At 49.1% G+C, this 13981-nt stretch overlaps 1 protein-coding gene across 11 annotated transcripts in view; it reads right to left on the bottom strand.

Moving 5' to 3' along the window:
- The window catches only part of EVA1C (eva-1 homolog C), a 79615-nt gene extending 69815 nt beyond the window's left edge, over positions 1–9800 (bottom strand). The window contains exon 1 of one of the 11 annotated variants that reach the window (XM_072806766.1): positions 9696–9800. Coding sequence is in view for 10 of the 11 variants with exons in the window: in XM_072806761.1 (XP_072662862.1) it covers positions 8117–8330 (214 nt within the window). In the remaining variant the exon portion in view is untranslated. Of the gene's footprint in view, positions 1–8116; positions 8618–9695 lie in introns of those variants that run through there. The other 10 variants (XM_072806761.1, XM_072806759.1, XM_072806760.1 and 7 more) reach the window with 10 other exon arrangements.
- Positions 9801–13981: the final 4181 nt, after the last annotated feature.

Here is a 13981-nt window from a genome sequence, read left to right as displayed (position 1 = left end):
CTCCCCAAGCTGCTTTGTTTGTGCATGTGCATGAAGCCACTGAGAAGGAGGCTTCCCCAGGACAGGGCTGACTCTTATAGGGTAACTGAAAGACTTGAACATTTTCCTGTTCTTTCACACAGAACTCCCGCTCTGTAGTCACCGTGGAACTGAGGGTCATCTGAGCACCTCAGACTGAAGTCCTATGGCCGTGGAAGACCTCAATCAAGTCAAAAAGCTGTCCCTTGGCTTTAGGTGTCAAAAGGACAAGATATCTTCAAGAAATCTCTCTCCAGTCAAGGAGATGGCACTCTCTAAGAAGGAAGACAGAGCAAGGAACGTAGGTAAAGTGTCATTCTCTGTACCATTTTCTTTCTTTATAACTCAGTCCTTCCTTCTAGACTCAGCATTCTTCTCCAGGAAGTATAACCTCTAGCAGTTGTTTTGGTAAGCATGTATCATGGTAAACGTGTCTTCATTTCACACTCTTTTTTTTTTTTTTAAGTCTATTTATTTTCTGTAGTAATCTCCACACTCTGTCTTGAAGATAGTTTAGCTGGGTATATAGTTCTGCTCTGACAGGATGTTCTGTTCTTTTTTCCCAGAACCTGGAAAAATATTTCTCTGGCTTCTGGCTTTCGCTGTTGTTGTTGCAAAGACTTTATGTATAACATTGTTTTCTCTCACTCTCTCTGATTGTATTTTTAAGACTGTCACTTTGGTTTTAGTATTTTATAGTTTAAATATGGATAGGTATCCATATATTTTTATTTATCTTGCTTCGGATGCTTCAATCTGAATCTTTTGTTAATTCTTGAAAACAGATTCCAAGATATTATCACTTTGAGTGTTGCCACTCCCTCATTTCCCCTATTCCCACTTTCTGGAATATGGATCTGATATATGCTGAACCTACATTCCATCCTCCATGTCTTATAGATTTTTTCCCATATTTTTCATGTCTTTACCTTTTTTGCTGCATTCTAGATAATTTCTTCAGCTTTATGTTCCAGTTCATTGCTTCTGTCTTCAGCTACATATGATCTATCCATTAAGTTTTAAATTCAATGAATATATTTTTCATCAGTATAGTAGTATTAGTAGAGACAGCAGATGTATTTTGTTCTTTTTAAAATCTTTATAGCCTTTCATTAGTCATGTTTTAGACTTGCTTTTTATTCGTTTTTCTGTTTTAGTTTCCCTCTGTTATTTATTAAGAACTCTGTTGTTTTTACTGCTGATTATTGCTCATATAATGGAGTTTTGGATTGCATGTTCATAACCAGCAGGATTTCATCAGCAGGAATCTTATGGAGCTTGTGATGATGAGGTCTCTATGTAGGGAGGATTTATGTGTGTGTGTGTGTGTGTGTGTGTGTGTGTGTGTGTGTGTGTTTTGCCAAGTATCTTGGGGCATAACCAACCTTGGACAATTTTGTTAGTTTCTTAGATGAGGTTTCTTGGTAAAGATCATGTGAATTTAAAACCCAGACTCTTGAAAAACCAGGCCTGTGATTACATATTCTTCAGGGAGACTAATTTTTTTCTCCAAAGCTGAGCCCAGGCTGAGACATGTTTTCTTGCCATTTTTTTTTCAAGAAGGCTGATTTGTTTCTCATCCACCTTTTTAATGACTATTTAACCCTTCCAGGTCCCAGTTTTATAGGAAGAGCTCTTTTTCTCATATATATAGTATGTAATGTCAGTTTTTATTTATTTATTTGTTTGTTTATTTATTGGAAAATCTTTATTTCAACTTCTTAACTTACATTGGTCTAATAACTCATAACTTGCCTTCATGCACCTGTTAAACCCTGGTTGTAAAGACCATCAGATGGTCCTAGTGTAGCCACAGGGTCAATGCCAGCTAACTTCTCCAGTTCTTTGATCCTCTTCATATTTGTTCCCTGTTTGCATCCCTTATATTGAGTCATTCACGCATTTAAAGGATGTCTGTTATATTTTACTCAGCAGTTGTAGATGTTTTGTTGGAGAAATAATTTCAGATCACCAGTTCTACAAAATTTCCAGAAATGGATTAGTTCCTATTCTGTAATCAGTTCTTTGGGGCTATATGAGTACTATCTTTAGACAGGAGGTGGAATGGATAATAACTGTACACATATTTCCCACATATCTGGGGAAATTTGGGGTCTAGTGGATTAAGAGGTAAACAGTACAGAAATGGCATTGCTTTAAACTACTGGTAATTTGCTTTTGTATTAGAGGAGAGCTGCCTGGGTTCAAATCCCCCAAAGTTACTTCACTTCTCTTTGCATCAGTTTCTTCAATTTATTATCATAGCATCTGTTTCACAGGTGGTAAGGATTACATGAGTTAATAAACACAAAGTTGTCAGAACAGGGTCTGGCACACGGTACTTGAATGTATTTGGTACACTAATGGTATTTTCAACTCACCAACTTCTCTCACTAGTGCTAAGGCAAGTCGAGTGAAGAAGGTGTTGTTTATGCTGGACCAGAGTCTTAGATCTGCAAACATCGGGGTCAGCCAATGGGTTGCAGAATTAGGGACCCCCAGAGAGCAGGAGAGACTCAGAGAGGAGACTAGAGTCATTGGGTCACCCACCCTTCCAATACTAAAATCTTTGTGACTCCAGGATTTGTATTACTAAGGAATGCTAGATCCTTGTAGAAGGATAAAAACACACCAGCCTCATTAGAATAGTGACCTAGTATAATCAAATTTCAGAGAGCCCTCACCTCTACCTTTGAAGGTCCATTACATAGCTCGAATGACAAGAGTATGGACTTTGGAAACCAGACAATTAGTGGGTTCAAATCCTACCTCTAAATTTTACCAGGAGACGTAGAGCTGGGGTAGGGAGCCAGATGGGGGTAGGGGTAGATAACAGGGGAGCAGTTATTCTTTCAGTGCACGTTACCTCCAAAGTGGTGCCTTTTCAAGAATGTTAAATAAGTTGACAGGGTGGCTGAGACCAATGGCCCCCAAATCCTTAAAATCATGATCCCCATCAGCAGAAACATTTTGGGAACATGCCTCCAATATATGTACATTTACCTACAAACTGTGTACCCTTCAGCTGCCAATTTTTATGTTAATTTTAAGCCAAGGGTGACTCCTTTTTTTTTTTTTTTTTTACGATTGGAAAGAAACCAATATGAAAGAACAAAAGTTCTAACATCTTCCTTCTACATCCGCTGGATCGCCTCGTGTGTGCCCTCACTTTGGATGAACTGAGTCGAAGAGATACTGAAGGCAGAATGGGGCAAGGTTCTCATCTGGAAAGTGAGGCTAATATTTACTTTGTAGGGCTGCTATGAGGAGGAAATCAGATAACACAGTGCTCAATTAACTTTTACTCCCTACCTTTCCGTCCCTTGCCCGAAACTGCTGCTAGGCTGCCCTTTCCAATAAAGCGCCTGGGAGAGTAGAGCCATCAATAATGGAGCCACTTGCTGGCCCAGACTCCTCTTCTCTGCTACAGAACGAGCCAGCAGACCACGTTTCAAATGTAGTTACTTCCCATGGAAACAGACTGGCAGTTTCAGACGCCTCTCTTCATCTCTCTTCTGTGACAGCTGGACAACTCTTTCAGACATTCAGGTTGTGTTCCTTTGGTTATGAGCTGGCTTTTCATCCCATAAGATTTGTGAAAGTAAAGACAATCCCTGGATCAAAGGATGATGTGACTAAGGCAAAAGAAAATGCAGAACTCTGCGTGCAGACACTGGGATGCAGAGATCCACTGATGGCTGGGAAAATACAGTCCCGATCTCCCTGGTGGGGAGTCCTGGAGGAGGGGTGAGGGACCACCCAGCCAGGCCCGGGCACCCCTGAGCGAACTGATGCTTGCAGGAGGTAGCCCTGCCCTCTGAACACCAGAACAGTGGTTCTCAACTCGGGCTGTACTAGAGTCGCCTGGCAGCTTTCAAAATGAGACCAGTATCTGGCCCACCCCAGACCAGTTAAGCAAGGAGCCCTGGAGCGCTGCTTGAGCATCCCCACATTTGTTCAGACTGAAGTGATTCTCCTATGCCACCAGGGTGGAGATCCACCGCTTATCTGAGCAGAACAGGAAGGTTTGCTCTCTCCTAAATGGACACCTGCATCCCCTCCTGAGGCCTCAAGATCAATTGACTTACCCTTTTTCTTCATTCTGAGATTTTTGGCCAGTGAAATAAGGAGCTAGGGTTGGGTTTATTTGCTGGGCTGCAAATGATCTGGTAACAAGCATTACTTCGTGTTGGCTTGGGCTACTTGGCAGGGAGCAAGACATCAGCTCAGAGAACTCCTTCCATCTTTGAGATCTGGGGACAGCTTGATGCAAGGAGACTTTAAAGGCTGCCCCACTCTCCTTGTGTTTTTTTTTCTCCCTTTCCTTTTGCTACATGCCCTAGGGTGAAACCAAACGTGTGGACATATGCTCATGCCTTCTTTGTCAAAAGTCCAGAGTTTTCTAGGCCTCCATGTGGGAACTAGAATGATTTTGTACCCCTTCCTTCCCTCTGTCTCTCCCCATTCCTCTCAATGAGCCCATCAATCATTCTGAACTTTTTGAGAAGAGAGAAAGGGGGAATGCAGGGAGACAAGAGAAGATGCTGCTGGCCTTCAGCAGAGAGACAAGGAAAGACAAATCACCAAAAAACCAAAAAAAAAAAAAAATGTAAAACAAAACAACAAAAACGAGACCTGAGGGACATGACAAAATAAGTTTGAGAGACACGCTGAAACATCACATCTTTAAAGCAGGACAGGGGTGCCTGGGTGGCTCAGCTGGTTGAGCATCTACCTTCAGCTCAGGTCATGATCTCCAGGTCCTGGGATCAAGCCCCATGTCAGGCTCCTGGCTCAGCTGGGAGCCTGCTTCTCCCTCTGCCTCTGCCTCTCCCCCTGCTCACGCTCGTTTGCTCTCTGTTATCTGTTTTCTTAAATGAATAAATTTAAAATCTTTTTAAAAATTAAATAAAAATTAAAAAGAAATAAAGCAGGACAAAATATAGAGGATCTTTTGCTTTTTATGGCTGGAACCCAAGAAGGCACCCCTCCCTCCTCTCAGCACTCATCCCTGCCTTGTTCTTTGAACAAAGATGATGCTGACATTACACTTCTGTTTGGGAAAAAAGAAAAAAACAAAAAAATCAATGATCAATTTGGACCTCTTAGGCCAAATCCCCAATGTGGGAATGCAGTCAAAAAAACAACTCCATCCCAGAGAGGGAAATGGATGAAAGCCGAGTGTATCTGAGTATGGGATTAAGGATCACAGGCACTAGTTTTGCATGAACTGCTCTTGTCTTCCTGGGATATGTTTTTTAACGCAGTGATGACAGCCTTCCAGTGGCCGCTGGCAGCATCTCAATATCTTCAGGGATGAGAGGGAAGGGGGTATTTGGGAAGCCTTTTTCCCAGCAGGCTTGGAGGTGATTAGCACAAGTCACGAGCACGGAGGGGGAGGAGGAGGCCACGATGTAGCCCCTGGCTTATTAAGAGTGAGATCCGATGCTGGAATCCCCGGGCAAAAAAAAAAATCAATGACCCAGGAAAACTATACCAGCTGACAGCCCCAGGAAAAGGCTCGAGGAAGAGCTGCAAAGAAGAGAAAGGCTTAAGTAACTTTCCAAAACTCTGCACTGTTAATCTCCTGGGAAGCCCTATACTGTACACACAATGGCCGGGACCCCTGACATTCTGGTACTTTCTCTCATGCGGAAACACCATCCTTCCTCCATCCCGTTCGTCCCAGGGCAAAGGGCTCCCAAGTTCCCTCCACCCTCCCTCAGCTTCAGTTTTTGATGTTTCCCTTGTTTAGAAAAACAAGCAAGTATCTGTACTGTGGAAGGCTGGGCTATTCTTACAAGGCTCTGTGGGGAGGCAGGGGGCACTGTCTCCTTACAGACCTCTGGTTTCTAATCCCTCCAAGTTCCTAAAAAAAAAAAAGACCAGGAGCACCTGCCTCTTGGAAAGCAAGCATCAGGTTTTGAGGTCCTGGGGTGGGGGGGGCGGTTAGAATTACGTGATCAAGATCCACTGCTTTGGCTAAAGCATTCCACCAACCTTCAGACAGTCATCTGCATATCACACAGGGGGTCCCCAAAGGTTTCAAGCCAAATTGATCAACATCGAAAGACTCCATCCTTCTCTCTGAGCCTTCTCTCACACTACCCCAATGCCACACAATATGGCATTTAGGTTTAAACTTGAACGCGTCTGTGCTTTGGGAGGATGTAATTTTTTTTTCTTTCCTTCTTCCTGAAAGGCTCCTTGACACTTTCCCTAGTCCTCAGATCCTTAAAGAGCAAGGCTGATCAGCGTTAAAAATGGGGGCTGCTTGTGGATAGATCTGGCCATATCACCACCTACCGCTGGCTCAGGGAGTTTTCAACCTTGGAATTCAGGTTCACACCGAAAGCACCGAAGTAATAAAAGCACCGAAGTAATATTTTTATCATTTATGTCATTTAGAAGTACATGTATCCAAATATCCCTTTCCTTCCGCCCCCCCCCCCCATACAGCATCCCTGTTGGAGAGCTCCAGCACCCCCTCTCTTATGGTTGCTACATACAGACAATTCCAAACCTGGGTGGTAACCTACAGACTGTCCCCAAGTACTGCATGGGCTTCACTAAAGAAACAAACCCCAAGTGTCTATAATCTGGGAAAACAATCTAATGGTCACACTGCAATTTACCTAAAGCAATATTTGTTCAGTTGCAGTGATGTCACCAAAAAAAAAGGGGCTTGTCAGCTTTGCAAAGAAGACTCTTTGCAATATTCAGAGCTAGACGGTGGCTGATTCAGAAGGGCTCACCGTCGCTGAAATCAGCAAACACAGAACTTTTCTAGCAGCCAAGAAAGTTCTATTTAAAAAAAAAAAAAAGTCAATAGCACTTGAAAAGCATTTCCCCAGCACATTTACCACAGCATTCTGACCCTGTGGTGCTCGATTTTAAGGACCACGGTTTGCTTGCCAAATAGGCATATCTTGGCTTCCTTTGAGAGGTAGAAACACTGCCTTGATATTAAATATTCAAAGCAAAGAACCTCTGACCTAAGGGCTCTCAGCTAACAATGACATTCTCTGTAAGTAAACTAGAAACCCAACTCAGCTTCTGGTTTGCCAGTGTTCTCTGCCATGTACTAGTCTATTGCACAGCGGGGTGAGCAGTGACTCCATTTACCATGATTAGATTGCAAAAGACCCTGCAGGCAAAAGCCTGGACTTGGCAGTAGATCCCCGGAGGAGGGGGAGAGTGGGGTTCCGAGCCGCCTCCTGGGCCCCGGGCAGGGGCTGGGAAAGGGTGAGGGCCTCCGGCTTCACCGGAGGGAGACCCAGGTCTGTTACAACTGCGAGGACTTTGCTACTCTTTGCAAAGCGCAGCGGTAATACAAGCATGCGGCTCCTGTAGCCCCATCATCAACCCAGAAACTTCTCTCACTTGGTGGAGCCACACCGGCAACCCCAGAGCTGAGATCCGCTGCGTGGGAGAGCGTGGCTGGGGGAGTCTCCCCAAAAGAAAAGCCTCACGGTTTACTGGGAGGAGGACGTCCTGGTTTTTTGTAAAGGAGACTGGGACTGGCGGGGGTTGGGGGCGCTGGTACCTTTTGGAGGTAAAGCCAAGACCCCCCCACCCCGCACCCCCCCCCCGCCCCCAGTCTCTGATCTGTAAACTCCTGCTCCTCCGGCCCCTCCCTGCCCGCCCGCGCAGACTTCAGGTCAGACGTCCCCGGGGCCAGTCTCCTTACAAGGGCACCCAAGAGGCCGGCGGGGGCGCAGCGGGACTAAAGCGAGTGGCAAACCAAGCGCAACTCCTCGGAGCACAGCACGTGGATCGCGCAGCGCTGGGCGCGGCGCAGGCTTTGGCTCCAGGGAACACGCATCCGTCAGAGTCGGGTCCCCGCTGCCGGGGCCCGCTGCTGGGGAACCGACGAGGTAAACAGCAGGGCGAGAAACTCCAAATACGTTACCCACCCTTCGTCCTTGGGGAGAGGCGGGGAGGGGCTCCTCTGCCCTCACTGCGCGCAGCCACCTCTACGCCGAAGGCTCGCACCAGGCAAGAACCCTGGCTCTGAGCGCGCCTCGACTTCAACCCAACCCGGCCGTGCCCTCCCCCCGCCCCCCGCGCGGGCGGCTGCCCCCAGCCCAGGGCTCACCTGGGCGCGCACCGCGGCGCCGGGGGGCGCAGGGCGAGGGAGGGCGCTTCTTACCGGAGAAGTCCGTGAGCGCCGCGATCTCCTTGGAACAGACCAGGACGGTGCAGTAGAAGAGGCGCAGGAGCTGCCCGGGAGGCTCTACCTGCCGGCGGAGTCCGGGATGCTGCGCGGGCTGCGGCGCGGGCGGCGGGCGCGCGTGTCCAGGCAGAAGCATGGTGCCCGGCGCACCCCAGCGCGGGCGCGGGCCGGGGGCGCGACGGGGGTCCCTGGGCGGACGGCAGCGTCACATGGCGGGGCGAGGCGGGGACCCTGCACCTCCCGGCGCAGGCTGCGGAGCCTCTCCCCGGCGCAGGCCAGCGCCGGCTCCCCAGCAGAGGGGAGGGGGCGGAGAAGTGGGGCGGGGCGAGGAGCCCCGGGAAGGATCCGCGTAGTTTCCCCCCCACACACCCCCGAGAGGAAATCTCCGCTGCCGCCCCGCGGGAGGAAACGGGGCGGGGGGGGCGAAGGGAAAGTGCAGCCTTCGCGCGCGGGGCGGCTGCGGAGGCCGGTCCCTGGCGAGCTGCCCGCCGCGGAGGGCGCCCCCAACAGCGCACCGAGGGCCGCGCCACTGGAGCGCCTTCCACGCCCGGGTCCCCGCCCCGGAGACGGCCCGGCACCCCCCTCCCGCCCCCGCCCCCGCCCGGCCCGGCCCGGCCCGCGCTGGCCGCGTGCCAGCCTCGCCCTGGCCGCGGGAGGAGCGCGGCCGGTGCCCGTGACGCACTTTGCAGCCAGCGCCGCGCGCGGAGCCCAGGCGCTCCCGGGGCGGGGCCGAGGCAGGGGCCGCGGGGAGGTGGCGACCTGGAGGTGTGGGACCCCAGCGCCCACGTCCCTGCGACCCCGCGGCGCGCCTCCTCGTAGAATCACCAAGCGCGCACAGTTATCCCCATTGCACGGAGGGGGAGACTGAGGCCCCCGCGCTCTGCCCAAGCCCACGCAGCCAGGACGCGAATCAGAAAGGGTTCGAGGGGAAGCGGGGTGGGGGGAGGACCGTAGGGGGGGGATTCAAAGCGGGTCAGACGGTTTCAGGCCACAGCCGGCCGGTTTCTTTTCTTCTTGCGCCCACTACGCTTCCTTTGCGTCCTGGTTGGTTGTCGGCTGCGCTCGCTCCGAGGATCTGACACCGGCCGGGCAGAAGTGGCACCGAGCGCTAATAATCGGGCTTTTGTTTTAAAATGGGCCACCGCATCTTTCTGAACCTCTCGATTACGCGCGGTGTGACCCAGGCCCGGCCTGCGGGCTCGGGGCTGCAGCCGACAAGTGCGTGGGAGCGCGCGGGGTACGGGAACCGGGGGGCCCCTGCGGACCCCGCGAGCGTCCCGGCCGGGCGGCGCCGGCGGCGGGGCGGAGGGGCGGCGGGGCGGAGGGCCGGGCCGGAGGGCGCTCGGCACAAAGTGTTCCCGAACACCGCGGGGAGGCTCTGCCAAGTTCTCGGCGGGCCTGACGCGGAAACGTAGATAATGAGGCCCAAGGGCGGGACCAGGCGCACTGCCCCAGCCGGCTCCCCACTGCACTGGCTTGGGGACGGGACACCCAGACTTACCTGTGGGACCCCCGTACAGGTGCGCCGCGAGGACCCAGGGGCCCGCCGGACTTGGTGCTCCAGCAGGGGCAAGCTCGGAGCTGCTGGTATTTCTGGCGCCTTCCTCCGCGTCTGTCGGTGGAGGTGGCAAAGGCTAAACCCCAGACACGATGAATTTTAAAATCCACATTAAAAATACTCAACCTCCTCCCAGCGCCTGGCTGGCTCAGTGGTTAGAGCACGCGACTCTCGGGTCTCTAGGTTGTGAGTTCAAGCCCTATGTGGGGTGTGGAGATTATTAATATATGTATTTTTTTAATCTTAAAGCTAGGCCTCAACCTTCTCAATAACTTTTGGACATATTAGTGTGCGCTTTTTAGGTCTGGGAAACTGAGATTGGGAAGGTAGGTAAGGATGGCTAGCACTTAGGAGCCAGTAAGTAAGTAACGTTTGCTGAAATATCAGACCCCTCATCCCATGTGGTTTAGGTATGAACTGGTGTGTGCTTGGGGCTGCGGGGGCTGCAGGGGCTGGGACAGGAAAGGGGCCTTGCTCCCACAGGACTGGGGGCAGTCTCTACTGTCCTGTAGTGTAGGCATAAGCTGGCTTCCACATGCCAGTGTGGGCTCCGTTGCTAACTGTGCACTCCCCTGGTTTCCTTCTCTGTAAAATCTCAGGCTTGTGACACTTTAATTAGTTGATACAGGTGACGTGGGTAGGACAGGGCCTGGAGCTGGTAAATGCTCGGTCAATATTAGTCATTATCACAGACAGGAAGACAGTGACTGGAGAATCATAAACTAAAAGGGGCCACAGAGCCAAAGTGTTGGGTAGCCGAGTGGAAGGGAGGGAGGTGTCAGGGACTTCTAAATTAAAAAAAATTATTTTATTGGAGTCTAGTTGACATACCATGTTTTATCAGTTTCAGGGGGACAACATAGTGATGGGACAATTCTTTATATTACAACATGCTGGGCACAATTAAGTGTAGACACCATCTGTCACCATTTGTTGTTGCAATATTATTTACTCTATTCCCTATGCTGTCCTTTTCATCTCCATGACTGATTTCTTTTATAACTGGAAGTTTGTACTTCTTAATCCTCCTCACCGACTTCTCTCATCCCCTCAGCTTCCTCCCTTCTGGCCACCACTCATTTGTGCTCTGGGTGTATGAGTCTCTTTCCAGTTTGGTGGTCTGTTCCTGTGTTTTGTTTTAAAGGTAAGATGGATAGGAAAGATGGAAGGAGTTTACCAAGCAAAAACTAGCCAAAGCTAGGTGTTTGGGAGGGTGAACATTTTAGAAAAAGGGATCAGTGGTGTGCCTGGGTGGCTCAGTGAGTTAAGCATCTGACTCTTGATCTCAGCTCGGGTCTCGATCTCATGGTCATAAGTTCAAGCCCTGTGTTGGAGCCTACTTAAAATTAAGAAAAAGAAAGAGAGAGAGAAAGAGAGAAAGAAAGAAAGAAAGAAAGACCAGCATGTGTGAAATCCAAAGGAGCGTGGTTCCATAGAAGAATGGAGAAAAGTCTACAGTGAACAGGACAGAAATCAAAGGGCAAGGCTTGGTGATGTGAAGTTGTCAGCCAGAGCTCAGAGATACGGAGAGCACTGTGCTCAGCACTTCCATCTTTACCCTGAGACCTTGTGAGCTTTCCCTTCTTTATCTTAAGCCACCAAAAGATTGGTAGCAGATGAGTGAAATGATCATCTGTATGTTGGTAGAGGATTGGTCTGGCTGCTGAGTGTCACTGGACTAAAGGGGTCAAAGGTGAGTCCAAGGATTTTTATACCGAAAAGAAGTGAAGGCAGAGACTCAAACTGGTCCTTGGAAGCCAATATTCACTGAAGCATTATTCACAATAGCCCCAAGGTGGAAACAGTCCAAGTAGTCATCCTCAGATGAGTGGATGAACTAAATGTGGACTTGTATTCACTCATAAAAAGGAATGATTTCTGATATATGCTGCAACATGGATGAGTCTTGAAAACTTTATGCTGGGTGAAATAAGCCAGGCACAAGATGATAAATATTGTATGATTCCACTCATATGAAGTATCTAGAAAAGGCACATAGAGACAAAAAGTGGATTAGAGGTTACTAGGAGCTAGAGGAAGAGAGAATGAAGGATTTTTTAAAATTTGTTTATTCATGAGAGACACAGAGAGAGGCAGAGACATAGGCAGAGGGAGAAGCAGGATCCCTGGAGGGAGCCCGATTCAGGACTCCATCCCAGGACCCTGGGATCACGACCTGAGTCAAAGGCAGATGCTCAACCACTGAGCCACCCAGGTGTCCCAAGGGAATGAAGGATCTTGCTTAATGGGTACAGAGCTGTTGTTTGGGGTAATGAAAAAGTTCTGGAAATAGTGGTGAGGGTTGCACGGCATCATGAATCTAATTAACACCACTGAATTGTACACTTAAAATGGCAAATGCTATAGGTTTTTACAACTTCACAAAATTAATAACGTGGTATTCCAAAACCCATCAAACTGTATACTTTAAGTGGGTCGGCTGTGTGGTACGTGAATTATATCTCTATAAAGCTGATTTTTTCTTAATCAAACAATAACAACATCTGAGTAGGTCCAAGAAGATGACTGGGGGGGTGGGGGGAGCGTAGCCAGGAGGCTATGGCTGTGCTTTGAGCTGGGGCTTTGCTGGTCCAGAGAAAAGGGGCAAGTGGTCAAACTGGATTGGGCACTGGGGAGGATGGACGGTGCTGGGTGGCTAAGCTGTTGTGGGACACAGGGGAGAGGAACCCAAAGGACAACTCTCAGCTGCCCTCCTCTTTGCCCCTCCGCTACTTGCTGTGAAGCCACATTTTAGTCCTAATCTGATCTCTTTAAGAATTTTTGCATCTTGGGACACCTGGATGGCTCAGTGGTTGAGCATCTGCCTTCGTCTCAGATGGTGATCCCAGGACCCAAGATCAAGACCCACATCAGACTCCCTGTGAGGAGCCTGCTTCTCTCTCTGCCTATGTCTCTGCCTCTCTGTGTGTGTCTCATGAATAAATAAATAAAATCTTTAAAAAATATTTGGCATCTTGCAAGAAAATTAAAGAATTCCATTTATCTCCCTCTCTGGATTCCACACTTCCAAGTTCCTTTGTGCCCCCAACCAAATGGAAAGCAGTTACTGCCTAGCCCCCATTTCCCTCTCTCTAAATATTATATAGTTGAATGCCTCAACTTTGAGCCACCATAAAAGCTCTTAGGGTGAAGAACTAAGAGGAAAGCACACACTCCAAAGAGAGGGAAACTCTTGTAAAATCAACGTGGGGCATGAAGAGAAATGACCTTTCCCACCAAGACAGTTCCCCCCTGAACTCTTTCTCCTGTGATGGAATTTTAAAAATCACGACCCATTATAGCCACTTGGTTACTCGGCACGACTGCAGGGAATGGAATTGAAGCAGGTACAGTCTGGTGAGGATGAGCCAAACACTACAGCTCCTAAAGTGTCACCACTCTCAGCAACCCTTTGAGATAGGGGCTAACCAGCACCAGCTGCACAATTCACTGGCCTAGTGCAAAATGAAAATTTGGGGTTTTTGTTCAAAAATAATTAAGAATTGGGGCACCTGGGTGGCTCAGTGGTTGAGCATCTGACTTTGATTCAGGGCATGATCCCGGAGTCCTGGGATCGAGCCCCACAATTGGACTCCCTTCGGGGAGTCTGCTTCTCCCTCCGCCTATGTCTCTGCCTCTCTCTGTGTGTCTCTTATGAATAAACAAATAAAATCTTTTAAAAAGTAATAATAATTAAGAATTTCGAGACAACAGCAGCAAAGCATTTAAACCAAGCGTGGGGGATTCCTGGGTAGCGCAGCAGTTTGGCGCCTGCCTTCGGCCCAGGGCGCGATCCTGGAGACCCGGGATCGAATCCCACATCGGGCTCCCGGTGCATGGAGCCTGCTTCTCCCTCTGCCTATGTCTGTGCCTCTCTCTCTCTCTCTCTCTGTGACTATCATAAATAAATAAAAAATAAAAAATAAAAAATAAACCAAGCGTGGGCTCTTTGAGCATGTGGCCCTGAGCGACTGCACAGGTCACATGCCCGTGAAGCTGGCCGTGGTGCTACCGCTAACTCTTTGTCTCAGATGTGGAAACCTATGAGACAAACTCACACAGATCATCTGTAGCAACATCTGAAGCTTTCTTAAATGGCAAAGACAGAAATTGGGGATGGAGGCCGATACAGAGTAAAAGTGTCCCTTCTTAGGTGATGGCACCATTGGGTGCTCTTGGCCCTCTTTGCACACAAGTGTGAGAAATGCCCCTGTACCTGCCACATTCGC

The sequence above is a fragment of the Canis lupus genome, chromosome 30, assembly GCF_048164855.1.
Source record: "Canis lupus baileyi chromosome 30, mCanLup2.hap1, whole genome shotgun sequence".
Classification (NCBI taxonomy): domain Eukaryota; kingdom Metazoa; phylum Chordata; class Mammalia; order Carnivora; family Canidae; genus Canis; species Canis lupus.
The sequence above is the reverse complement of the archived record's forward strand: the minus strand, read 5'-3'. Positions and strand labels throughout refer to the sequence as shown.